At 38.7% G+C, this 27847-nt stretch overlaps 1 protein-coding gene across 3 annotated transcripts in view; it reads left to right on the top strand.

Annotated features, from left to right (window-relative positions):
* Positions 1-27847, top strand: part of LOC140224009 (uncharacterized) — a 60618-nt gene that overhangs the window by 20707 nt on the left and 12064 nt on the right. Inside the window, exons 1-3 of one of the 3 annotated variants that reach the window (XM_072296847.1) lie at positions 3973-4276; positions 21252-21381; positions 27554-27658. In XM_072296847.1, the coding sequence (XP_072152948.1) occupies positions 4253-4276; positions 21252-21381; positions 27554-27658 (259 nt within the window). In that variant the 5' untranslated portion in view covers positions 3973-4252. Of the gene's footprint in view, positions 1-3972; positions 4277-21251; positions 21382-27553; positions 27659-27847 lie in introns of those variants that run through there. The other 2 variants (XM_072296832.1, XM_072296840.1) reach the window with 2 other exon arrangements.

Below are 27847 nucleotides of genomic sequence, written 5' to 3'. Positions count from 1 at the left end.
AGGGACCGCTTTAAGAAAACAAACTTTTAGCAGGGACTAAAATGATGCTTGACTTTCTGGAGTGAAACATTTATTTTTGCTAAAGCACTCAATAAAGATGCGTTGCATCGAAGAAAATTGATTTTCATCAGCAAATGTTTTTTTTTTTTTTTGTGTGTGTGTTTCTTTAGTGGATTGTAGCGGTTCTGGATTGTGAATTCGTCCCCGTCCAAAAAAAAAAAAAATTGTTATTTATGGGTCTATTTCAAAAGTAGTAAGGTGGGGGGGGGGGGGTCTTAAAAAAAGGCTGCGGTCATTGATTTTGGCTAATTTATAAGACACTTAAATATAATTATTTATCAAAATGCCACTTTTTTATTCAATTTATAAGCATAACACAGTGCCTAATCCACAACAATAGTGAGCACCTACTTTTGTTGCACTGCGTTGAAGTCTCCGAGAAATATACCATCAAATTTTTTGTTAGGGGCTGAGGGCGCCTGTGGCCACCCACACAAAAGAGCGACGCCAAGAATGGCACAATTTGGGCCAGAAGGGATTTTTCTGAAACCGGGCCCAAACGATACCTTATGATACCCTAAAACTCTGGTAAAAATTTTAGCTTGAGTATACGCACCGTTTTTGAGAAATGGGGGGGCAAAGTTGCCAAATCGCCATCATTCTGGACAGCATTTTTACAGCAAAAAGACGGGAAAAATGGACGAAAAAGTTACACTATTGATGGGTTTGGGCTGTAAATGTTCTTATTGAGCCCCCGTGCATGTAACTGTGTTCAGTTTCAAAAATTTTGGACGTACAGTGGTCCAAAATGGGGAGAAATCGTGGACAGATAAGGATTCTTTGTCAAACTTTTTAAAAATGGAAGTAAAATTGTTGGTCTCCTGCAGAGATCATGTGGAACAATGTTCTTATCGGTCTTCAATGCATTCAATTGAGTTCAGTTTATCAAATTTTCATCGCACAATGGTCCAAAATGGGAAATCAGTGGACAAATTAAGATCTTCTGCCTAACTTTTTAAAAATGATGTACGACTATTGGTCCCCTGCAGAGATCATGGGGAACAATGTTCTTATCAATGCATTCAATTGGGTTCAGTTTATTAAATTTTCATCGCACAATGGTCCAAAATGGGAAATTAGTGGACAAATTAAGATCTTCTGTTGAAATTTTTGAAAAATAACATGAAACTATGAGGTTTTTCACTAGATTCGAAAGGTGTAAATTCAAAATAAGTTAGTAGCCAATAAAAGCTATCCATGTTCACTGTTTTGAACTGAACAAATGAGGTCTGGAAACGGTAATTCAGGAGGAACTTAGCTTTTGGATCCTTAAAATCCGGCTAACTGGGTGGTTTTTGTCCTAGTTAGTTGTCAGAGAATAATTGTAGTTAGAATAATACTTTACAATAAATCCTTTCTAAGGATTTAGGAAAGGTTAGGTTAGGTTAGGTTAGATTTCAACAGAAGATCTTAATTTGTCCACTAATTTCCCATTTTGGACCATTGTGCGATGAAAATTTAATAAACTGAACCCAATTGAATGCATTGATAAGAACATTGTTCCCCATGATCTCTGCAGGGGACCAATAGTCGTACATCATTTTTAAAAAGTTAGGCAGAAGATCTTAATTTGTCCACTGATTTCCCATTTTGGACCATTGTGCGATGAAAATTTGATAAACTGAACTCAATTGAATGCATTGAAGACCGATAAGAACATTGTTCCACATGATCTCTGCAGGAGACCAACAATTTTACTTCCATTTTTAAAAAGTTTGACAAAGAATCCTTATCTGTCCACGATTTCTCCCCATTTTGGACCACTGTACGTCCAAAATTTTTGAAACTGAACACAGTTACATGCACGGGGGCTCAATAAGAACATTTACAGCCCAAACCCATCAATAGTGTAACTTTTTCGTCCATTTTTCCCGTCTTTTTGCTGTAAAAATGCTGTCCAGAATGATGGCGATTTGGCAACTTTGCCCCCCCATTTCTCAAAAACGGTGCGTATACTCAAGCTAAAATTTTTACCAGAGTTTTAGGGTATCATAAGGTATCGTTTGGGCCCGGTTTCAGAAAAATCCCTTCTGGCCCAAATTGTGCCAAAAAACGGTCGTTTTTGGCGTCGCTCTTTGGTGAAATATTTCTCGGAGACTTTAACGCAGTGCAACGAAAATAGGAGCTCACTATAGTTCTTGATCAAGCTTAGTGTTACGCATACTGCACACAATTTTCTAGCTACACTTACGCAGTGAGTAATGAGCTTTGATTCAAGTATCAACCTCCTCAGAAATCTAAAGGTTGAATAAACACAAGCCCTGTGTTTGCAAGATATTTGAACTCTATAAAAACACATACTGTTTGGCAGAGCGATATACACCAGATTGGAATTGTGTTGAAAAACAAAGGATCTATAGCAGGGAAATGACCCTATTATTGTATGCCTGTGTTAGTTCTCGTCTCAGTATCGTTGCTCCGTGTTACTCTGAGTTTCTGATGTATGTTATTCTGCCTTGATTTTGTGAGCAACTTAAACTTCAGAAATTCAACATCGACTCAGTGTTAAAAACCTACGTAAACCTGTGAACACGGACCATCGAACCTAACCATCGAGTAACCCACCATCGATAATTTCTGAAAGCACAAACCGGAAAAATGCTTGTGTTAAATATGTCGCAAGAGGAATTCTCATCGAACAACCGGAAATCCCTTCAAAACGACATAACAAGAGTACTGTTAAAAACAAAGCGATTTCCTATCGTATCAATAAGGAACTCCTGTCACGGCATATCTGACGGGAATTTCTGTTATTCTAATAGAAAATGTTTACTGGGGTAACTTTCTAGTATTGCCGGAATATTAGTGAAGGGTTCATATTACCATATTGGACGTATTTATGCTATGCTATGGAATGCTGTTTAAAACAAAGAGATTTCCTATTGTATCAGCAAGGAACCCCTGTCACGGCATATCTGACGGGAATTTTTGTTAGTCTAATAGAAAATGTTTACTGGGGTAACTTTCCAGTATTGCCGGAATATTAGTGAAGGGTTCATATTATCATATTGGACGTATTTATGCTATGCTATGGAATGCTGTTTAAAACAAAGAGATTTCCTATTGTATCAGCAAGGAACCCCCGTCACGGCATATCTGACGGGAATTTCTGTTATTCTAATAGAAAATGTTTACTGGGGTAACTTTCCAGTATTGCCGGAATATTAGTGAAGGGTTCATATTATCATATTGGACGTATTTATGCTATGCTATGGAATGCTGTTTAAAACAAAGAGATTTCCTATTGTATCAGCAAGGAACCCCGTCACGGCATATCTGACGGGAATTTCTGTTATTCTAATAGAAAATGTTTACTGGGGTAACTTTCCAGTATTGCCGGAATATTAGTGAAGAGTTCATATTATCATATTTGGCGTATTCATGCTAAAAGGAACTATGTGCATAGGGTTTGCGTGGAACATAGTTCCTTTTGACATCAATACGTTCATATTTCCACGAGGGGCCCACGTGGACGGGGCAAGCAGCGCATCCACCGGCTGAGAACGAGATGAACGAAAGAAAAAAGCGCAAGAAACACAATTCCCAAGGTCGGCAGCGCGGAAACGGCAAGTGGTGAGGACTCTGAAAAAGAAGAAGTAAAGTGTTCCTGCCGTGGCGGGAGCTAACAGAGTTCCTGCGGACATGCGAGTACTCAGGAAACCGGTCGGGTCAAGCGGGGGCGAGAACGGCGAACCCGCGCCGGTTCCCGCCAAATCAGGTGCGCGCGGAGGGAGGAGGGGCACCGGCACCTGTGGCGCGCGCCGCCGCTAAATCACCGACCGGTACAATTAGATAACTCGATTCCTTGACAATGACCGCTAAATCCTTCCTTCCTTGGCCTCCCTCCCCTGGCGCTCGTGTTCCGTCTTACCCCCTCCCAGAGTGGCGTCTCCGGTATAAAGAGCCATTGCATCACCGCTTTACACATTATTTTCCACTTTTCACTTTTAATAATGCAGTCAGCCTGCTGATAAGCGACTCGCGACACCGACCCGCCGTTTTTTCCACTCAGTTTCGTTCGGACTCGCGATCTTCGCGCTTTGCAGGTTATGTTCACGCGTCTTGTGCTGGCTTGAAGTCTCGTGTTCGTACCCAGTGCTGTGAGCTCTGTGCGTGTGTGTCTGTGTCAATCGTCTTTGGTGCAAGTGTAAATTTTTGTATATAAGCTACCACGCTTAAACAACACAGCAACATGAATCCCGCAAGAGTTTTATTTGTGAGTATTTTTTACGGTCATTTCCTCTCCCACCCTGAAGAGACTGAATTTTTCGCACTCTCAAAATGACCGATTCGTCATGGTTCAATGAGTACAATGAGGAAAAAATAAGCGGGAAAATTTACTACATTAGTGTTTTTCCATATGAAAACTTGATGAGTGGTAGTCTTACGTATTGACAGTGGTATCTTCATCACTACGATGTACTATTATTGCTAAACTGTGAAAAAACCACTATTATTGGTTATCACTACTACCAATTAAGAGTTCATAACGAACGCCACTGATATACTAATTTTACCCATTGTTTTCTCTCGAGCGCATAGAAAGTAAACGAGGCTGAGGTTTTTTTGTGGCATTCAACTTAATTAGGAATGCTTGAATTCGATTTTGCATTACAATTGCGTTGAAATCAAATTATTATTATTGAGTCTTAAATAGAGGCGCAGCTCAAACAAAGTGCAGCCGAACTATCAACTCGTGTCATATCAATACTTAACGTTACAATTTATTTACAATTGTTTTGAACATATAAGCTTTAAAAAATGGCGAAATGATACATTTTGCAACTTTTAAAATAGTTAAAAAAGCAACTTTTTAATGAATTGATATACCTATTCGCCAGGGAAAGGATTCGCTGGGGTTGATGATAGTTGGGACGTATGGTGTGTTGGCCGGAGGAAAAACAGCCGCAAGAAAATTATTCTCTTCATACTTTTTTGACTGCTTTCACCAAAACGTATAGTGTTTTTGGTGGTAATATTTTATTTTAGTCGCATTGAGAGGTGCATATGGAAATTAATACGAAGGGTTTTCACGCGCTTCTCAAATGTGACAAGGGATCGGTCGTCTTTATTTTGGAAATGGAGATAAATACAAGAATCAGGATGGTATAGTAAACTGTCAGTCTCACTTTAATATGCAAGAATTCATTTGGTGCTTGGACTCTGGCTTCAGTATTTTGGAAAGCTGTAAAGACATACTAAATTTAAATAAATTATAGGGAAAAACAATGTAATGAAGCAATTTGTTTAAGGTAAACCGGGTCTCCGTCCAATATTGAAAAATTGATGGAAGAGTTCATATTTTTTCAAATATTTATGGACATAAAATAACTTCCAATTTCGCTACACCATTAGTGGGGCTCATATTTAGAGGTTAAGTGGTCATAAATTTTGCATAGCTTTTTCACATATTTCACGATTTTTTAAATTTATTGCGATGGGCCATCAATTAGGGCTGCTATTGAAGATCGAACTATTTTTCTTTTCTTTTTTTTAACTGAGTCGTATTCCGTTCACTTTCATTGCTTCTGAATGGTCAGATTCTAACATGCAAAGGATTCAAATGAGATATTCAGCCCCAACCACCTAAAATATTTTCTGGGTGGCTCTATTACTCGTTCAATACAAGTGATCATCATAATCAAGTGCTGTGTAAATGCCACATTATTTGTTTGTCTCAATCTGTTAGAAAAAGAAAGAAGACCAAATCATTTCAGCATGAAACAAATTAACAACTTCTCTGTCATTAGCTAATACTTAAAGTTGTGTCTTTCCAAGCATAAGAAGTTAGGCGACAAACTTAATGGACACACACTCAAAAAAAAAAAAATGTTACTTTAAGCTTGAGCAAGCTTGATTCAGCATGACGGGCGTCTTAAAAACGGGTACAAGCTTACAGCATGTTACGGGAACATAATCAAAAATGTTGAAGAAACATGATAGCCGTCATGTTAAATCAACATGACTGTCGTCACGTTGACTTAACATGCTGTCGTGTTGATTTAACATGACAATCATGTTGATTTAACATGACAATCATGTTGATATACGAGTACGTCAAATGCTACAAATTAAAATAAATTACGTTATTTTTATGAAAATTGAATCGTATTTTAATGTAGTTATACTTCCGATACTACTTTCAACCCAGAATCATCCCATCCGACCTATCAAATTTTTCCGACTTTTTCGGGATTTGAACGCGGGACCTACCTATTATAAGCGGAGTGTTCTACCAACCGAGCCATCCGGGCTTGTGGTTCCAAAAGACGAATTTTAAGTGTTTCCATATCCCACTGAATTACTTTTTCCTTTTTTTGCCGTCTAAGTTGTGTGAAATGCATACCGCATCAGATTGTTAGGTTTTTCTTTTTTTCCATTCACTATTTACGAAAAGGAATTTACATTATGCACCATATAAAAATTAACAATTTATCACGAACTATTTTTTTCTCCTCCAACAACGATGTTCACTTTCTTCAGTGTTTACGATTGTCATTTTTATTCTTATTTTATATCATAATAATAATTAATAATATAAATAAATCAAACATTGAAAATAAAAAATATAATCAAATAATTAGAAACGTATGATTCTAAGAGCTTTAACCACACGAGCGAAAATGTTTTTGAACGAAGAATAATAAACTATCATCAACTTAAAAGTAATTCTTTTTGTTTCATGTGTAAGTATTATTACCATATTACCATTTATTTGTCATGGTGAGCGTTAATAGCGTTATTCGAGTCGATTTATTTTGTTTCCGAAAGTGTCTCAATTGTGTTTTTACCTTATCAATTGGGTATCCAGAAATTTTTTTAAGTAAATACTTTGGGACGTATTTCTTAAGAGACTTTTTCAGAATGTACCAACGAATGGTTTGAAAAGAGTAATGGTACCAGTTCTCTGAATAAAAAATAGGTACGCTATTTTTAATTTGAACGTTACTCGCAGTGAGTAGACAATCTTGTCTAAGTGTCAAGACTATCGAGTCAGGTGGCTTAGATGTCTAGCTTATGAAACGAAATCATGAATGGAGGGAGGGGGAGGGAGGTGGAGGGAGGGGGAGGGAGTGAGGAGGAGGGAGATGAGGAGGAGGAGATGAGGAGGAGGGAGATGAGGAGGAGGGAGATGAGGAGGAGGGAGATGAGGAGGAGGGAGAGGAGGAGAACACGCCATCCCCCTTTTCAGTACGTAGATGATGTTTCAAGAGCACCACGGTACTCCTGAAACAATATGAAAGCAAATGGTAACATAACACTGCATATGCTAATTCAACAAAATGTTAATGTTCTTTCAACCAAAGGAATGGTAAAACAACATGTGTAATGCAGTTTCAGTCTGACATAATGCTAAATTTACATGAATTTGGTTGAATTAACATGCGTAATGTTACTCGAATATTACCGTCATGTTGATTCAACATGACAGGTAGAAGCATTCTCGGTCATGTTGATTCAACATGACGGCAAATGTAGAATTAAGTCAAACCATGTTGGGTTACGGGGAGTGCAGCCTATATCAACATAATTTCTGTGATGTCATTTCAACATGGCGGTTAATGCTACTTCGACATTTCCTTTTTTTTGAGTGCAACTATATTTATGTCTAAAAGGAATTCCATATACCCTCCTGAAGTGATGTCCCAATAGTTCGCTGTCACCATAGCCCTTTGTCTCATAAGCCCTTGTGTCATCCACGTGCTTTTGGGGGGCTAACAGGTCCTGGATTGGAATTTGGATAAGTCACAAAGACGAACGACCAATGACATAATGCGATTAAAACTTGATAAATCACCCGTTATACGGATCAGTTGTCCTCTTAGGTATTTTAATGTGTGAACTTGTCAAGCTTCGATACGTTGCCAGATGAGGACGCTTATGAAGTAATTATATTAAACAATGAATTAATGAAATACACAAAATTGAATTAATATTTAGTCACATTTATTTATTTGATGATAATAATAATTACTGGATCTACTCATACAAGCAAATAAAAAACGGGTGGAAAAATAACTTAAGTTATTGATTGGAATTTTTACGGTAAATCAATGGCATCTGATTAAAAAACGTACCCTCAAACTTTCAAGAAATATGTTTTCCTAGTCAAAGAAGAGAGGTTTTAAGGTAAAATGATTAATAAAATTGATCCTAAAACATAGTTTTCTGCTGAAAAAAAAAAAAAAAAAAAAAAAAAAAAAAAAAAAAAAAAATCTTGCAAAACGGTTATATATTTTCATTTTTCACGTTTCTTCCTCCAAGGGATAAGATGAAAGTAAAAATTATAAGCATAAAGTATGATCACGCTTTTTACCCCATCACATCTTGTCTACTTAATCCTGAAACCACAGCAAATTATGTGAAGGGATTTTTCCTCAAAAAATTGAATTGATGATTACAATTTTAAGAAAAAGCTACGATCCTGTAATTTTTTTATTTGCTTTTTTTCTTTAACGTAATTACATCGATTGTCCAATGACAGTCATTTGACTGGAAGGCATTAAAATTGGAGCGCAATTTTGGTACAATTTGGCAACGTGATCGAAGTCAATCAGGGCACACGATAAGACCGATATAATCTGGCGGCCGAGGATGTCTTCATCATCCTTGAATTTGTGCAGCGAAATGGCCGCACGAAATTCGAGGCAAGCGGTCTCTTTTTCCAGGCGAAAAACTATGTAAGCTCGTCGAATTTTTTCCCTTTGTTCCTCCATTGCGAAATGGCGTTCGCATAGTTTTGCTCGTCGCCGACGAAATTTATTCATACAAATTTGGAGTAACGCATCTTCCGGGTTATTACGCTGCTGGACCGCTTTCTCGTGCGTCTTCGTCCGTAAAAGGATGTTATAGTGGTTGGTGAATTCATATAAATTATGAGCAGAAGCGTCTCCGTCGCGGTGACACAATTAATATCAGTGTTGAAAAAAAGATTAGGTAATAGTCTGCAGCTCAAGTTTAGTGAGGGATCAAGAGGTTTTGGTCAGTGGGGCATCTTTGATGCGCTTTGGCGATCTCGTTTCACCGTAAGGAATTTCAGCTCATCTCGAAAAGACGGTGCATTCATGCATGGAGAAGATTGTACCTTAAATTTTTGTGCGTTGAGGGCAATTCGTCCGTGTCCGGTTTTGTGGCTCAGCCTCCGTATGGATCGCATCGAAATGGCTACAAAACTAGGAAGACTTGGAGTTAAGGAGGCCTACCCTAATGGCAAGAAACTTTAGAGAGCATTTGTCAAAGAATCAAAAAAAGGGTTTAAATAATTATTCATGGAATCCCTTTTGGTTATTTTTGTAAATTACGTAAACAAGTACTTTAATAATGACAAAAATTACCTTTTTTTACAGAAAAATATTTCTAACACTTTTTTCATAGCTTTTAAGCATGAAACAATGCGTGAGATATTTTAGAATTTTCAACTCATTTCATTAAATGTTTCCTCTCGTAACTTTTAACTAAAAATATACCCAAAAAATATTCTCTTAATCATAGATGTTAACAATTTCTCGAAGTTTTTTCTTTCACGAGCGTTTTAAAAAATTTTCAACAGTCTTTGCTATCTCCCACGAGTCCGAAGATTCACGTGGGACGAGACATATCAGATAATTTAAAGAAAGAAAATCAGAATTCGGTAACCGAATCGCACAGTACTTGATACCAGAATGATTGCTATATTCTTCCATAATTAAAATTCTCTTTACGAAGGCTATAATATAAACGTTAAGGATCTGCGGTTAGAGAAAGATAGTGATAAATTAAGAGCATACTCATTTTTACCGTTAAAAATATAACTATGAAATTTTAATTTCCTCCATTTCTGTTTTTTAAGATGCTTCGTAGCAATACTTATGAGCCACCATGATTTTTTTGAATTATGAGTCTCCCATGCCCCTGCTGATCTTCGAGAAGCTGTGTCCAGGTCTGTGAACTTCGTTTAAGAAGTTGTTCATGAGAATCGTTTTAAACTGTTTGGCATCGATATTCCGGATTTCGATATTTCGTTGCCTACCTGACATAAGAGCGTAACTACATACTCAGCAATGAACCCTGTCCTCTATACAATTCAATGTTTTTCCGTGTTCATCTCAATGTGTAGTTACGCCCTTATGTCAGCCAAGCGACGATTTGTTAGCGGGTACTACGCGGCTCTGTGGACGAACCCGGGTGGAATTCACTCGGAAGCAACGAACATGCACTTAGCACAATCAATCACCATACGGAAACGAAAGTTACTCCCAGCCCATCTCAGAATCTTTCCAATGTATTTTGTCTGCTAATTTTTACGGTCCCCAAAAATTTAGCGAAATTGAAAGTAATTGATGAGTATAATTTTTCTTCGCCGCTATAGCTGTAGCTTTCTCTGACGATAGTTTTCGTGTTTGACGGTTCTGTTTCACGAGCATACGTTAAGAGAGACCATTATCTCCAGCGAAATTGACTAGGGTCTAAAACGTCGTATTGGAAGAAACGTGAGGATCCCGAAGCTACATTTTTTCTTCCGTCATAAAAAATGTAAGCTCATCGTCTCGGTATATTGACGTTACGTGTCGGTAAACGGTAAAAATGTCAACCAGATTACTCATTAATAAGTTCCTCCTGCCAATTTGGAATTTAGGCACTCTTATCTGCTGCAAGAATCCTTCCATTCCGTAAAGTCCCACATAAAATATCTCCTCTTGGTAGAATAATATATCGAATACGACGAAAATGCTGACTAATAATTTGTTAAAAATACTTCGTATTTTATAGTTCCAACTTTTTGAGCATTCCCAAATTGTTAATAACGGCAGAGAAATTTATTTCATCAATACGATGCGATGATTTAGATTATTCTTGGGTTTTAATCCGTCTCTAAGTTCCCTTCACGATGAACTCATTTTAAGAGTACCAAATGGTTTCTTAAAACATTTTAAACAAGGAAAACGTATGTAAAGGGAATATTCTGTTATATTACATCACTGTGAACATGATGAGGAATTGTTACAATTTTTTAGGACGAAAACATGTTCCAAAACGTAACTTTTTCATCGATTAAAGCTCTGAGACCTTATCAACAAATGCAATTTTCCAGTCTGAAGCTGATCCTGTTATTTTATAAAAAAAATTTCTCATCGATCTATAATCTATAGGGCACAGTTCGGTGAAATAGAGTCAGTAACACTTTTTTGAAACAGGTTACACAGGTTAAAGTGCGAGACGGTCGTGATCGAATGTTTCCGAAAAAGCATGTTTGAAACCTAGTTCTTTGATGTTAACAACGGGATAGAACATGCGGATTTGCCAAATCGAACTTTCATGCACATTTACAGCCTCGTCATACAAGACAGACCTACCTAAGTTTGCGTCACGTGAGGTCTAAAATTGGAAAAATATGCAATATTTAATAATACTGAGCCTTCCAAAATCCCAGCATTTTGTCGGGTTTCCGTGACGTCATTCAGCTGTAGAATATTTTTCTCTCGTTCCTTCCCCTATAAAGCATCGCTCTAAGAAAAAACTATGCGCATGGTTACTATAGTGTTGGAAGGACAATGAAGACAGTTCCTCGTCGGAATCCCACAACCCGTACTTTAGGCTTATCTTGAGAACAATCGTTCCACTGAAAACATTGGTCCCTCCCCCGGGGCTGGTCTTTTTTAAACTTCTTTTTTTTTTATCTAACAGGACATTTTTCTCAATGTGGCAACATGAAAAGCATACGCTCGACGGGATAGGATGCTCAGTGCGGGCAATCTCCTTCGAGAGAGATGCTCGCAACAAAATAACTGTGCGTTGCGCAACGAAACAGCCGACTGCATCCTGGGAAATGCACTAAAACGTGAAATGTGGCAAAACAACATGCAAATGTGTCCGTGCCACCACCTCTCCATGGGCTCAAGTTTATGAGGTTTTCGTTTACATAATCCTCCGAGGCACCACCCACCCGAGTGCTCTGAAATTGTCATATTCTTGTGCAACGGGATGGCATTGCGAGCTGGGCTCCGTTCGAGTAACGGAAATTGGAGGACATTGAAATTGCTCCCGAAGGGCGAATGTCACCGGGATCCATAATGACTTCATCAGTGTGGTGACGTATTTTCATGCACGCCCTCACCACTGATTAAGTGTGTGGAAAAGTATTATCTTTTAAGATGTGTGATTTCATTCACTATTTTGAATCAGCCTACCTGCGTCTTGAGTTGCCTAATTTCCTCTAATGTTTTATTTTCGTGACAAAAATCTAATTAACAATAAGCCTTGAAAGTTTTCTCCAATTTTCCATCAATCGGCAAGAATGAACTCACAAAATTTCAAGACAGAGAGTTGCTCAGTTTCCTTCCAGGAAAATAAAATATAAGAGGAAATTATTCAAGGTCCAATGTATGGGCTAACTCTGGTTAATTCCGTCCATCAGCAGAAAAAGAGTAGAAAAACCAGAATTGGACTACAGTTTTAAATTAGGAGCTACAATTTCTGGCTCGGTTAAGAGACAACACATATACCGTTATTTTTCTTACGCACATAAGTGGTTTACAAGTGAGCCAGAAATTGTAGTTCCCAATTGAAAAATTTTGTCCAATTAATGTAGCTATATCAGACGTTGTCTCATGTTCGTTGAAGTTCTAGATTCTAAACAAAAAAAACCAAGCAACATTCCGACTTGAAACTTTGTTGGTATATCTACATAATTTAGGGAAAATTGCCAGAGGGCTTAATAAAGATGTTATAATCTGTAGTTCTTTAACACTAAAATTAGGAAACTTGAGAAATTGAGGCGATGTAAAATGTAGTTAGACTGAAATCCGTCCATTTGATCGTCTACCCAGAGTCTAGGCTAAGGATCCTTAAAACAGTGAGTGTATGAGTTTTGTTCGATGATGATCTCCGTTGGAAGGGAGGTAGACTTCAAAAGCTCGGTGGCCATCATCAATAGACCACGGTTGTCGCGAAGACGAGACTCAGCTACCGGGCCCGAGGCGCCGTACGACAATTGGTCCCAGTTTAGGAACCAAGTACAAATAAAGCACCTATTTGCACAGGTGCATCAGAGGCAAATACGTCGTTTTCGAAGTAAACGAAAAAAGTGCTTAACTCGGTCCAATTGTGTCACCGACGGATGAGCCGATGTGCCGGCTTCAGGTCAGGGGCGTAAATTGTGTAAACTCCCGCGAATTGTGCTCCAGATGCGGCCGAATAAAAGACAACTTTGAGCCGGACTGCGCTGGGCCCCCGGCCCCCGGGGCCCCGAACGAGGGCCCATTGTGACAGGCCCGCGTCGACGTCACGGAGGCCAGCCCGAGTCCGATCTCCTCCGATCACGTACTCGGATTAGCTCTTTTGAAATAATCAATTAATTTTTTATTTTATTCCCCCCTACTCGAAGCTCCGCCGTTGCTCAATGGAACACACCAACATTTCGTATTTCGCGCGCGTGTCGAAAGAAATGTGCCGTTTTCATTGATCGATAAGTACTCCACGATGTTGTCAGCCGAGCCGCAGTGCTAGGGAAGAACGCCGTATGAACATTTGAACGTTCCATAGTTTTTTCCGATAAAAAATCTAATTTTGGAAATGGTGATGATCACTTGACCTTAACATTTTCTGATACTTAAGTTCAAATTGCGAATCAAATGCCTTGGAAAATTCGAATAAATATATCCACAAGTTTTCCTACAATTCGTATTTTTGCATTGAAAATATGGCAGCGTAGTTTTCCTTCAGTCTCTGGGCACCTGGCTGCGCATCTGGACCGCGAAAATTGAAGTGAAACACAACGGTGAAACACTTTGGGATTCTAATTGATTAGTAGCGTTTTTTTGAATGAAAATTTAAATGAACCGGAAGAAACAAGAAGCGTGTACATATTAAGGCTTCGGTCACTGCTATTGTTCCTTCAGTTTTCGAGGTACGCCACAAAACATTCTCCATGCGGCAACAGTTATCCATTTGAAGATGTGTGTCTTCTGTTAAGATTGCGATAAGGGAAGCTAACAGCATTTGTGATTTTGTGAACATTTTCAGCGTTCCTTCAAGTAATTAATTAATGTCTCTGTTATACCTACCTGACAATTCTTGAGTCCTGTAGGACCTGTAACGTTAAAGTTTTTTCACCCGTCCCCCTCAAGAAAAAAAAAAAAAAAAAAAAAAAAAAATTAAATTTTTGAGGTGTTAACCGGCCTTATGTACCTAAAATTGATTTTATTTTTATGAGAAGATCGTCTGAATGAAGAAGTATTAATAATGATTTATAAGAGTGGAAAGCTTTGTACGTAAAACTAATAGAATTTAGATCATAGTTATAGATTTAGAATCAGTACACATTAGAATTTAGTTACGTAGATGAAACATTTTTCCAGCATCTGACAATGAGCGCATTCCCCTCAAAATGAAAATGGAATGATTAGCAAGAGTTTAAAAGAAAGTATCCTGTGAAGTGCGCGTCGGCGAACTTGACCTACATTCGCGGGTGTTTACCTATTTAAAGCTGTTCATTCATGCAAAGCGTAAACTGTCTCCGAACCTCCGAAAACTCGTTTCGTTTATTTTCCTTATGGCGCGGAATTAGTTGCAGTCATTCGATTAGTATCGGGGTAACCTTCGAGCCATTACCGTTTAGCATATTCGAGTCGGAATTCGGAATTCGCAGTCGCATTAACGTTCAATTGGGTATTTGTTTAACCGTCGAATCCAAAGTCACATGATTAATTGCTGTCGAGGAATTTATGTTCTAGAGGAGATAGATCCTGACGAATTTGGAGCAAATTTCCATTTAATTTTTCTTTCATCATTAAGGACGACGTATCGGCCGACTTTTCTACTCCTACTCCTGTCTTTTTGCGAGGTACCCGTTAGGCAACCTCTAATCCCCCTTCATTCTATTTTGTTTAGGAATAACAGAGATAGCCTGAAAAATAGCAGAAAAATGCGTTTTATGAGAAAATATAATTTCATGAAAGTGAGAAGCTTACGTACGATGTATCCCCGTATCCCTCGTAGGACCCTGTCATACAAACTTAAACAAGGAATAGACTGCATTTTGCAATTGGGAACTACAATATCTGGCTCAGTTTAAAAACGACGTATGCACCATTAGTTTCCCTATGCACAAGAGTGGTTTTATGGATGGGCTAAGAAATTGTAGTTCCTAATTGCAAAATGCAGTCAAAATGAAAGCATCGAGCAGAGTTCAAAACTGCCGTGCTTAGAAAAAATCGCATATCTACGTATAGATTTACGAGATTTTACCTCAGCGCTGCAGAAACATTATCGAAACAAGCGCCCAAGCGACAGCAGTTGCAGTCTCGCATTGTCGCGGGTAAATCGACCAATATACGAGTCGCGACGCGTTGATCTAGTTCCAGCCCCGATACTGACCTTGGCCAAATGGCACCTAATTCTGACATCATGTGGACTAGACATTTTTCGATCTCATTGACTCAGTACCACGCTTTCTCCGTCCTGGGACTTCGTTGTTATGGCATTCTAACAGATTCATTAGTGTGTAAATTGTAAAATTGCGGATTTCACAGTGAAAAAATCATTTTGAAAGTTTAGTAACGCACGCTAAAGTAATATGAAATTTATAATCCTTCAATGTTAGTGAAAAAAAACGATTGAATCTGGTTTAATTCTAAAAATATGTTAAAAACCAGGACGCTTCAGAGCAACACAACTTCGTACTAATCTCCCCCCTCCCCCTCCCAAAAAAACTATATAACGAGAGGAAAAGTAAACTTTGATAGCTGCTCATTAGATGAGACATTAAGGTACCTTAGTAATAAAAACTAAAAATCGAAGTATATTGGTGCAATACTATAGAGGAATGTTCCTCGAAAATGGCAGAAAAAAACGCCCGAAAATGTTGAACTATATTGTAGTTATGATGCTTAAAAATATGCAGCTCAACAAATATATTTGAAGGCGCATGCTATTAATGTTCATCAGTTATATCCAGGGCTTAACATTTTTAATGAAAATGCAATTTTGCACCCACTGTTTAGCTCAAAAATGAAATAGACCACTCGCAAATTATTTTTTGCAGTACTATAAAAAGCGTCTTGCTAAAAACTCAATTTTGACCGAATTTGAGGGAATACGTAAGTTTTTCTGGAAAATATTCCTCCGTAAACTGAGGTCTTTTTTACCATTGGTAATCCAAAATAAATAAAATTAAGATTAGAGAAGATAACAGAACACACTCAAACCCGCAGTTCAGACCCACCAGCCCATTACCTCCATATGCAAATTGTGTTAAAACTGGTAGGTTAATGTTCTGCTCTCAAGGTCTGCCTTGTTGAGGAAATAATTATTTTTTTTTCATCACATTGGCTTTCCGTTTTGAATGCAAAGCTCCACATTTTTTTTCCAGATACCGAACAGGCGGTTAATCATCTCCGACCACGCTTAACGGAGGAAAGAAGTGATTCGAACGGAATCTTTTTTTATTCTTTATATGGTGCTCTTTTTGCCACACATTCGAATGTCAGACTGGTTCGCTCTGTAATCCGAATCACTAGTTCAAGTCATTTTTTTTGTCGTTCGAACAGTGTTTCACAGAACTGAGGTTTTGGATTTTAGTAGTAATTCCAATCACTCCAGGAATTTCCAAAAAGTGATCCTTGAAGATTAAAGATTGGGCCTTTTGAATTCACCTGGCACGGTGCGGCGCGGCAGGCGGGCAGCCAGCGCGAAACGCGCATCAGCGCCTACAAACCTAACAGGGATACTTCACGCGTTGCGCAATGCGTGAAGTATCCCTGTTAGGTTTGTAGGCGCCAGTGCGTCGCCGCTCCGCTTTGTGTTAAGCTCTAATATTTAATCTGGCGGAGTCGGCGTTACTCAACTCATGATGTTGAAATGTTTGCACATCCATTATTGTTCTCATTTTAATTGATGGAAAAAAAAATTGTGTGAAAGGAAAATATAATGTGTGTTTTGTAAATATTAAGGTGGTTCCGTATCAAACTTAATGATTTCCAAAGCACACGAATTTCTACACAATTTCTTATAACCTTTTATAATCGATGACGAAAAAGCAGCAGCCAAGCGATATAGTGTAAAGCCCGGCGATGGAACTATAGCCCGGCTGCATAATTTGTTATCGCTTCGTATAGCCCGGCCGTATGATTTTCTCCGCATTCTACAGCCAGCTATATAATTTTCTGTAGCCTTCTTTAGCCGGCTATAAGAATTCCTATGGTATTTTGAAACGCTGCTCTTATCGCCAATTTTTACCAGGGATTATAATTTACTTTGCTAGAAATAAAATCAATTGAAGATCCTTTGCAAATGAGGCTGATTTTAAACCCCTAATTTTTTGAAGTGTTAGTTCCCCGAGGAGCTTAATTACTGAAACGAAAATTTGAAATTCAGTATCAGAAGTTTGAGTGGGGCGACCTCATACTATAATAGACTATATAATAGACGTCAGATGTAGGTACATAAACGTTTCTGAAGTAGCTGCTCCAATCCAAAAACCAAACGAGCTGTCTATGGAAAAGAGGTGTTTAAAGAACGACTGAATGCGACCCTTGGCGCTCATCCGACGTTATTCTGTTGCGCGGTCGATGTCCGAGCAGGGGCGGGGCGGTTGCCCCGGTTCTTGACCAGTTCCGGTGTGGTTGCGGAGCACGACGCACAGTGGGACGAAAAGGTGTCAAAACGGGACATTCGCCCATCAGACGATAATTTTTCGCCGATCTTCTCAAAACTTGACATTTTCGGTCTTTTTGGGAAAAGGAATCCAATATTATGTTCAGTATTTGGTTCATGGTGACAATCCCGCCAAAAAGTGATGTTGCCAAGTCTCTGTTTAAATCTACTTGATAAACAGATTAGCATGATTATGGTAGAGATTTAACGCGCGTGTCTTTTGCTTTTTTTCATTGAAAAAGAAAATGAATTCACTTATCCTGAAATTGAGAAATGCTTTTATTAAGAAACAACACCCCCCCCCCTACCGTCTTCTTACCTATCGCAAAAACCGCATCGATATTTGACTATAGGGGAATGAGTTCATCAATGGGCAGACATTAAAGTGAATCCGAAAATCATAATCGAATAGGTTGCTCCCAAATATTATCATTCTTTGACACAGATGCTTTTTTCCCGTTTTTTTTCAAGGACTTTTCTTCTTCCCTTTTGAGCGCCATTTTCTAAAATCCTGATTATACGGAATATGCAACAGACACTCAAAAGCTCTAAATCTTAAGATGTCAAGGCAAAATTCCATACTTTAGAAACTCCGAGTTTCTTAGGGGTCTTTTCTGCACTTCTGAGATATCGTTCATAAGAATGAGGATTTATTGCCACTCAATATATTGCAAATTTTTCCATCGAATATGCTGGAATACAAATCATGGGATACTGTCAAACTGTCGCTACATTGGTTGAAATTATATTTTCAATCTCAGCCTCGATTCTAAGGACCGTTTCCATCACGACATCATTCGATTCTTTGCATATTCAAAATAAAAAATTGCTCTACAAAAAAAGACGACAGCAATCAGTATCCTAGATATCAGATAAGCATTGCAGCAAGCTGATAAGCAACGCGGCGGCGCGGCGGCTCGGCGGCCAGCAACGCAGCCCGTTGCGCTCAACCTCAACCGTCAATTGGCCTGAGAAAGCGCTCGATTTTAAGCGAACCGCGCTCATGTTTTCCCTTGTAACTTCCAAAGTCGGAAGAAGTCGGATGAAAACTAATATGATTCTGAAAGCTAAGGATACGTAGAATCTCGATATGCAAACCGTTTCTTGGACAAGTCTGGACATTTTTTTAAAACTCTAATTGAAGTTTGAATTTTAGTTTTTTGACTTGTCGATTTTGAATTCACTCTCTGACCCCCAGGAAGTTAAAAGTAATCATCACCAATGACGTAAACGAATAGTCTATGTTTGTATTCAATTGTTATAACAAAAAATTGCATTTAAAATCATCTCGGAAGCTAGAGGAGCAACATTTGTATACGTGCGCTTTTACCTCTTTTTTTCATCTTTCCGAAACACGCGTTTCTCTACGCCTGTCATTTGAATATTCCTCAATTAAATTGTTAAAATCTTCGTTATTCTGGAAGTTTAGACCCTCCAGGTAACTTCTACACCTTTGGTTTTTGCTTTTAATGATTTTCATTTTTACCGTGAATGTCCCGTTTCTGGCGACGCGATGTGGACGACGCCAACGTGGACGCGACGGATCGCCACCCGCACAACATGACGAGGATGAGCTCCAGGCTCACCGCTCCGCCGCGCAGCGCCGGGCCGCGGGCCGGGATCAAAATCAGTGAAAGTGCGCGTGCTACGATTATGACATAACCCCAAGAAAAAAGGGAGATGAGAGACCCCATTGCCGCTTTTCCGCGGAAAATCGCTCGCCGGAAAATGAAGTGATTCTCTCTGCACGCGGTAGACAAGCCTGCTATCCTGGAATTGTGAAAACTGAGGGAACTCACTGTTCTACTGTGTTAACGCTGAGAGAGCAATAAAGCCGACATTTTCGAAATTGAATCTACTCAACTTTTTTAATTGAACTGACTTCTTTAGGTGAAACAGCACATCGTAAAGAAAAAGATAAAAAGGAAAAATAATAAACGCAAATAAGAAGATTTACGACAAAGCATTAAATGCGTAAAAAATGACATCGCCAGACAAAACAGCGGTAAATCCACATTATTCTGTGAGAAATCTGTACTTACTGCTGTTTTGAGTAAATTGGTACCCTTTTCTACCAATTTTTGACCTTAACATTTGTTTGTCGTATTTTTAAAACGTAACCAAAAGGCACCCCCACTGCTATCTTGCCCCACACGTAGGGCCAAGACCCTTTTTTTGTACAGTCATAGATGTAAGTCGTCTTTTTTCTATCGTTCGAACGAATTCTGAGAGCCTTTTGTACGATTATTGATAATTTTACGAGGAACGGAAGATTTGTTTGCAAAAAGTTTTTGCTCAAGTGCTATACAGAATCCATTTTTTCAAAATTTCATTTTTGCACTCACTGCTTTCTTCGGTAACACATAAAATTAATGTATTAATTTTCGACTGATCCGACAGCCCAGTGGAAGATGTTCAGTGGTTTGGTGACCGGTTGTGAGCTTGAAGCTCGGGACGCGGGCATTCTCATTATCCAACTAACCGTGACCAATGCCCCAATAGCAGCCAGCATCGCCACCGCGGGCCAGGCGCTGACCGTTTGTCTACTCTCACTGATCGTCATCCTCATTTCTTTTTGACGCCTCCGTCTCCCCCCCCCCCCCCCCCCCGGGCGAGTAATTTGATTCGAGCAATTTCCCGCTCTTCCGTCTAACGCTCATGCTGGATCCGCACTAGCTAATTTTACTATGAATTCGCTCACAAACCGATCGAATGAACCTCATAATAGGTTCCAGAAGTACGGTGAAATCTCGCCGAGTCGAACTGCGTCCGTTTAAGGTTATGTACAGCTTGAGTCAAAAAACTTTTCGGTCCCCAGGCACCCCATATGGGATAATGTAAAAAATACGATTCAGACGAATTCGTGACTCTTGGCGCGGGGGAAAAGCTGTTCAAGTTGCAAAAAAATGTATGGGTACCCCGACGAAAATTCGATGTTAGACGTGAAAAATCAACAGGAAGAATCGATTTTAACAGAAAGAAACTTTTCAAAAAAAGGTTTAAGATGACTCTTCTTTATTTATGAAGGGATTACAGGTATAAGGGCTTCATAATCGGTGGATTTGAAATTATTGCATGAATTGCTGCAAGTAAAGAGATTTTTGAAAATTTACTGAAGGAAATTGGAGTCGCCTAAAAAATTACTTAAAGTTATTTGAGATCACTTAATTTGAATGTCCGAGCATATTTTATGTCAAATGGTAAAACGGATAGGACAGAAAGTCGCTTAAGTCAAAATTTCTCTAGGTCCCGTTAAGGTTTGACTTATTAAGATTTCACCCTAGATACTTGGTCCAATGGCAGTCAAAAAAGGGCCCATCAGGGGTCAGGGTCAACGGGTCATCAGGGGGTCCGGACCCTCTCCCTCTCGTCGCGGAAAATTTTCCCGAAAAATGTCCTTTCCATGCATTTCAAGAATTTTCACCTTTGGATCTCCCAGGAGAAACTTTTGACCGTCAAACCCGTCCGTTTGTCTCTGCCATTAATGTGGTCATTTATTATTGTTTTTCAGGATGTCACACTTATCGATCATTGACACCGTGTTTTATCTCTGTTCTCAGGTCACCCTTAGCTGCTTCCTATACATCTGTCTAGTCACAGCCCAAGGGTTCTTCGACACATTCGGAGGACCATCATTCAGAGGAGAAGAATTGAGCAGGACTCAGTCCAGGGATCCACGAGAAAACCGAGGTACGTTTCTCATCAGCTGATTTCTTATCATGGCGTTATTTGAGACAAAGAGGAAAAATAAGAAAAGCAGAAGAAAAAAATAAGAAAAAAGCCCCTTTGGAAATGTAGGACATACAAGGAATTTTCATCTCACATTAAAAACGTGCATTTTATTTTCAATTTTGGTAAATCATTTACTTCAACAACTTCTTTAAGAAAATGCATTAATTCATCATAACTACGAATAGTATTATAAATAAATCCATAAGGGAAGAATGAAAATGTGAATTTAGTGCGTAAATATTATACGAATATCTTTGATGGAAATTTTACATTTCATAGTTTATCCATGGTTGATTCTTTACAATTAATAGAGAAGAACCATGAATAGATTTTCAAGAGCCGGATTAGAAATGTATCTTTTCACTTTGAGGGAGGGAAAGTGCACACACAAATTGGTGAGGGAAAACTGATAGCGAAGAAAAACATGCCCGAGAGATATTTTAAAAGAAAAAGAGTAACGGATGTGCAAGGTGGGACCATCAACGATTTACGGAGTTCAGTTTAAAATGAAGCTTTTCACACCCGCACAATAGAGTGCGTCAAGGGATTCAGTCGGACATGATCTGGAATAACTTTCAAAGCTTATATATTTACTAATGTGAAACGTAGAAGTTTAGAAGTGGTGCCATTGGTTTTTTCGAAAAATTCCCTTCAAAAAACATCCCTTAAAATGTGTAATGTGACGGAATAAACATCAAAATTTGCTGTTTCTATCGAATATTGAATGCCCGACTTCTCCCTAAGATGTCCTCCACTGTGCGCCCTACCATCGAAAGAAGGAAAGGTGCACGCAACAAAACAAGGGTGTGGGAGAATATAAAGGCAGGATAAAATAGTGCTAATTTAAAAATAAATGAAAGTTTCGCCGAGTGATGCAGCGGGAAGGGGATGAGCACGAGGGGGTGGCTAAGGAGAAGATGGGCTGCTGGTAAAAAAGGTCGTGTAGCACAATCGGCACGTAGAGGCCGTTCTGGGCGTCGTGAACAGCCACATCCAGCTCCGTTTTCGGGGCCTAAATCCAATTTTGATTTTTCCGCCATAACCGCGTGCGGCTTAAACATGTTATGATACGTGATCATGACGCTTTCGACTCGCTGCTCTAATATCACGAGCTGAAATTTCGTGTCTCGAGTCCAGGAAAGTTTCGGCAGGATTCTTCTGGGATTCTAAGTGTAGGGTAGAAATTCATATCGCTCCAATCAGTGTTCTAAACTCACCTTTGAGTTTTAGGAGCCACGTGGCGCATCAAGCCCGATTTTTAGGCGCCATTGAAGATTTTTTAGGGGCCAAATTGACTTTTTACCTATATATTACGGCGCATTTGGTGAAAAGTTAGACGCAAGATGTTTTCATAACAGAAGTAATAAGAAGCTGTACCTTAGGGAGGACAAAAGCACTAAGGATGAAATCGCGAGGAATAAAAAGGCTTTTACTTGTAGTGCTGAAAATTTCAAATAATCACCTAATATGAAAATTCGGATTTTTAGGGGGCAATTTTTAGGGGCCACGTTGGCGCAGAGGCTTCATTTTTTAGGCACCATGGCCGATTTTTTAGGCGCATTTGGCGCATTGGCGCTTGTGAGTTTCAAACACTGGCTCCAATTTACACAAACCATGCAAACATACGAAATGATAAAATGGGACGTGATGAATTTCACATGAAGAAGATTCAGGCAAATTTGGACAATTGTTGGTGGAAGGTCAATTTTTCAGCAAAGCGAAAAAATTTGCTTGGGGACCAAAACATCCAGGTTTTAGCTTTCGATTGTAAACAATTTGAATACTCTCAAGAATATTAGGTCAGAAATTTGAGTCTTGCCCTCCATTTAAATGTATGTAACACAATTGATCCTTGATGAGGCACTCGCCTAAAATCGATATTTTTAATGGATTTAAATGGAAGAAAAATAGTGTTGTCAGTTTGCAAAATCGCCGTTGCTTGTGCTCTCGAGTGTCAAAGTCACCGCACTTTGACTCCGTAAGAGGCAAAGAAATGAAGAAGAATTTTAAGAATATGTTGCAAAAATTAATGACGAAGACTCTAGGGAATTTCCGAAAATACTATGTATTTAAAAAAATGTATGGGTTTCTCGGATTACAAAACTTTAATATTTCTGATAGAGCAGTAGCATTTTTAACAGGCAGGGCCACACCCAATTTCCAAGGTAATTTGGATTGTAAATGAGAGCGTGGGGAAATTTTTGAGCCTTCAGCCAAGGATGGAATCAAAATTGACATCTGTATTAATTTCTCCTCACTGATAAACTCTGCGGACTATTCTTGGTTCATTTTTAGACCAGGATAATAAATTTATAAAAAAAAAATAAAAAAATTCTCCCGCGAAAAAAAGTGAAGTCGTTAACATTGAAAAAAAGAAATACATAGCTAATAGTTAACTCGAACTGCACTGCAAAAAAATGAACTAAAATGTTTGCCTCTTTAGAAATACATGTCATTAGATTCTCTATGCTTTTGGTGCTTCGATGGATGAATCAGAAATAGTAGTTCGTTGTGATGGCCACCCCTATAAGGGAAAGGTCACCCTTCCTTCAAAGATGGACTCGATTTCTATAAGACGTAATTCTATAAAAATTTAATATTTACTCTTATAAAAATCAAGTCGATCACTGGAGGAGCGGCTAATAAGATGTATTTGACGAAATACTTCGTGATTCACCCTTGAAGTGAAAAACAAAGTATTTTGACAAATACAAATGCTGAAACAGTGTGGGAGAGCAATATCAGAAAACTGATTGAAAAATGAAAATTTAAAAATTTAAACATTCATGCTTTTTACGGGTATAACGATCGGGATTTTCAAATTGAATGATGCAAGAAAATTGGCGTTTTACAAATTTTATTACTTAATGAATTTTGAAAAAATGAAAAATTACTAATTTTGAAAAAAGTTGAAAAAGTCTAATATGACAAACTATTAAAAAGGTAAGAAAAGTCTTTCGACGATTCACCGAGATGGTTTTCCAAAGTCCAAGTCCGAAAGTAGCCAGGGTTGAAATCAAGAGAGAGCAAGAGCAGTAGGAGCTGAGTCCGAAGTCGAAGCAAGCAAGGGAATGAGAGCATGAGATCCCGCCAGGCCGAGGCTCCCGGCAGGAATAGATTGAACCTCGATAAAAATGAGCGTTCGAGTTTGACGTTTATCAAAAAATTAATGAGCGCAATTTAGATAAAGAGTGAAGCTTCTTATCTAAATATCTCATCGTGAATCAGTCCAACTGTAGGTACAAGTTTTGGTACGATTCATACTGGATAGACAATTTTTCACATAATTTGTTTTTTTTTCCTTTCGAGTGCATCCACGGCCCATAAAATTATCATAATATGCGCATCAATTATAAAATAAATATTTCATATACACTATATCATCTGATTATCTGCTACATCAGATACTCTTTTGAATACAGAATACAATTTGTTGGAGGTCTTATTCTTCGACTCCTCATTTTTTACATGACTCAATTTTCCCCTCAAGAAAAATTCCCTCAGTATACCGAGTTTAACTTACTTGCACCTGAATTCCGCAATGAACAGTCCAATTACTGAATCCCGGTAATATTTATCTCCAGTTTAATCAGAGACTGCACCTTCGGACAGTTAGAAAACTTCGAGCCTTGTGAAGGTCGGAGACAAGCAAGAGGAAGAATTAAGAATGTTGATTAAGATGTAGCCTTGGATCGAAAGAAATTGTTTCGCGGACCGAAAATCATTTCATTAAACGGTTATAAACATCCGTGTGATTATCTCAGAGGCAGAGCGCAGTTATTTTAAAGAGTATTTTATTGATTCGATTACCGTTACGTCAGGATCTGCGCTTTAATTGCCCCCATGATGCTTTCGTGCTCACTCAGGTGTAGAGGTACAGTTCGCAGCGAAAAAACTTTATCTTTAATTTGGAATGAGCATTCAGTCGTTTTAGTTTGCACTATTGCGACCTCAAGCGAAATGTGGATACTTCTTTTTTTTTTTTCGTTGCTAAACACTGACCATGACCAAGTAAATATCTGGGTGGACAGTACATCATTGATGACATAATATATTATTTTACTTACTGAGGGAGGAATACTCACTCAACATAATATAAGGATCCTTATCTTATTGAAAACATTTTGAGAAAATATATTATTTTAAATCTTGTGTGCAATGTTACGAGTGCATTGTCCCAGTCACAATCGACTGATTGTGAAACTCCAAAGAGTTGTCTATTTTTCACTCTTTCTAGGCTACCTCATATTTGTCGTACTTCTAGTTTTTAGGTACTTAAATTCTAAAATTTAGGTATTTACTCGTAGGACTTTTGTATCCCATTTTATTTGCCGCACAATACTAAATAATACTGTGGCTCAAAAACAACAACCTGTCACTTAGAATATAGTTTTAGCAATAAAAAAAATTACTTATTTCATGAGTTTTTAATATAAATTTACGAGTTTTTTTCTTTGTTCACAAATCTGGTTTCAGGGTAAATAAAACTGATTGATTGATATTAATTTAATCGATGGAGAGATAAATGAAACTGATAGTAAAAAATAATTTTGGGAAAAATATCCATCAAATCGATCAGGAATGATTTTAAAAGTTGGAAATCAGAAAATGCGGGAGTACCTGAAATTCTTCGGCCAACCAGAGAGCGACGCTTTTTTCTAGTGAAATGATTGAGAAGCTATATTCAGTTTCTCCACATAGGTACTCTGTTATTCGGGTGCTACAACTAACGACAACTCCCATGCATTTCTGAAGAGGTGAGAAAGCGAAAATGCCTTCAATTTTGAACATGCAACACGCACATCCGCGGATAGTTGCATCAAGGCGCTACGGTCAACTCAGTCTAGTCTTTGTGAAGCGGAAACGCCTCCAATAATGTGCATCACGAACATCCAAGATACTAAAAATATAAGAAAAAGTTCAAAACTTCGTAAATATGTAGGTACTACAAACTTTCGAGAAAAATAAAAAAAAATAGGTTGTAAAATTTATTTACATAGGAGGATAATCTCGAAGAACAACATTTTTTAGTGTTGATTGATGAGCAACATGTTGGAAAATCGATTTGACAAACAGGCCTTAGTTTGTCGATCTCTCTCAGTCTCCAAATCGTTGAACACAGCAACCGTTAGCTGCTATCGGAGTGCCGCAACCCATAAGAAAGTGTCGCGAGTCCCTGAGAGTATCTTTCGCGCCTCACTATTTGCACTGCTCTGATGTCCGAGATACCTTGCCTCTGAATTTCTCGATTGATTGGTGATCTGTGATCGCGGCGCCACGCCGGGCATCGATGAAAATCCGAGTTACCGATTCGATACGCCTCTTTGTGCCATGACAGACATGCTTACGCTCCCCCTCCCCTCACTCCCTCTCTCTCGGAGAGAATTCCCGACTCGTAATTAAATTATTTTCTCGGCCAGACTAAGCTCCGCAAAATCGGTCGTGGATTCGAAGATTCGGGGCGTCGCGATTGCGCAAGCGTGGGATTATCCATTTCCAGGGCCTCCCGTGCTTTATCGGCCATTTCCACGGATTTTTTAATGTCAAAATTATTGCCCCCGAGCTGGGGGGGGGGGGGCGTCTGACTCGCCAACTTTAAACACTTTCACTTTGATGATTGGTGAGATAACTATGTCCACAGAGCTTATTGTGTCCGTTCCCGCGGGGAGTTGATAGGCCCCCTCTTCCCCCGCCCCTTTGCCGCTTTTCATTGAGAAAGAGGCCTCGAAGCTTGGCTGTCTTGGGCGTTCGAATAGTTACATTAATGGCACTTCGCTGTTCGCATACCTGTGCCCAATTATGAAAGTGGGGGAATATATTTTGCGTAGGTGGATAGTCAGATTAGGCATTTTGCTGAATGTCTAGGCAGATATTCAGTTATTCTTCCTTGAATTACGATACTGAGATTTTTTTTTATTTTTAAACAGCAAATTGTCTAACTAGTATGTACCACTCTTCTGAGAAAATTTTGATCATTTCAAACATTTTTTCAAAGAACCTTGGCTCTAGATGAACATTTATCGCAAAATTGCTGGATTTTTCATTAAATGCAGATTATTGACACATTTATTTTCACAAATGTATAATATCAATAGAAATTTTCTCAGTTTCCACGGTTTTCTTTTTCCAGGACCAGTTCTTTTCCCTCCATCTGCCATGGCCATCGGACCCGAAACTAGCGGTGTCGTAGTTGGAGCTTCCGGATTTGGATTCGTCCCTCCCGGACAACAAAAAGGTAATTATTAAAATTAGTTCAAAGAAGGAAAAAAAAACGAGTTTGAACTATAATAATACATATCCAGGGCGGTTCCTCGTATCTTAAGAGGGATTGTGATGCTTGTTTTCGTTACAAAATTCTTTACTTGTTTCTCTTCAAAATTCAAAAATTCTTAAAACTCTTCAACTCATTTTGTTTGTGTGTCCT

This window comes from Bemisia tabaci, chromosome 1, assembly GCF_918797505.1.
Source record: "Bemisia tabaci chromosome 1, PGI_BMITA_v3".
NCBI lineage: Eukaryota > Metazoa > Arthropoda > Insecta > Hemiptera > Aleyrodidae > Bemisia > Bemisia tabaci.
Note: the sequence above shows the minus strand (reverse complement) of the source record. Positions and strands in the feature narration are given on the sequence as shown.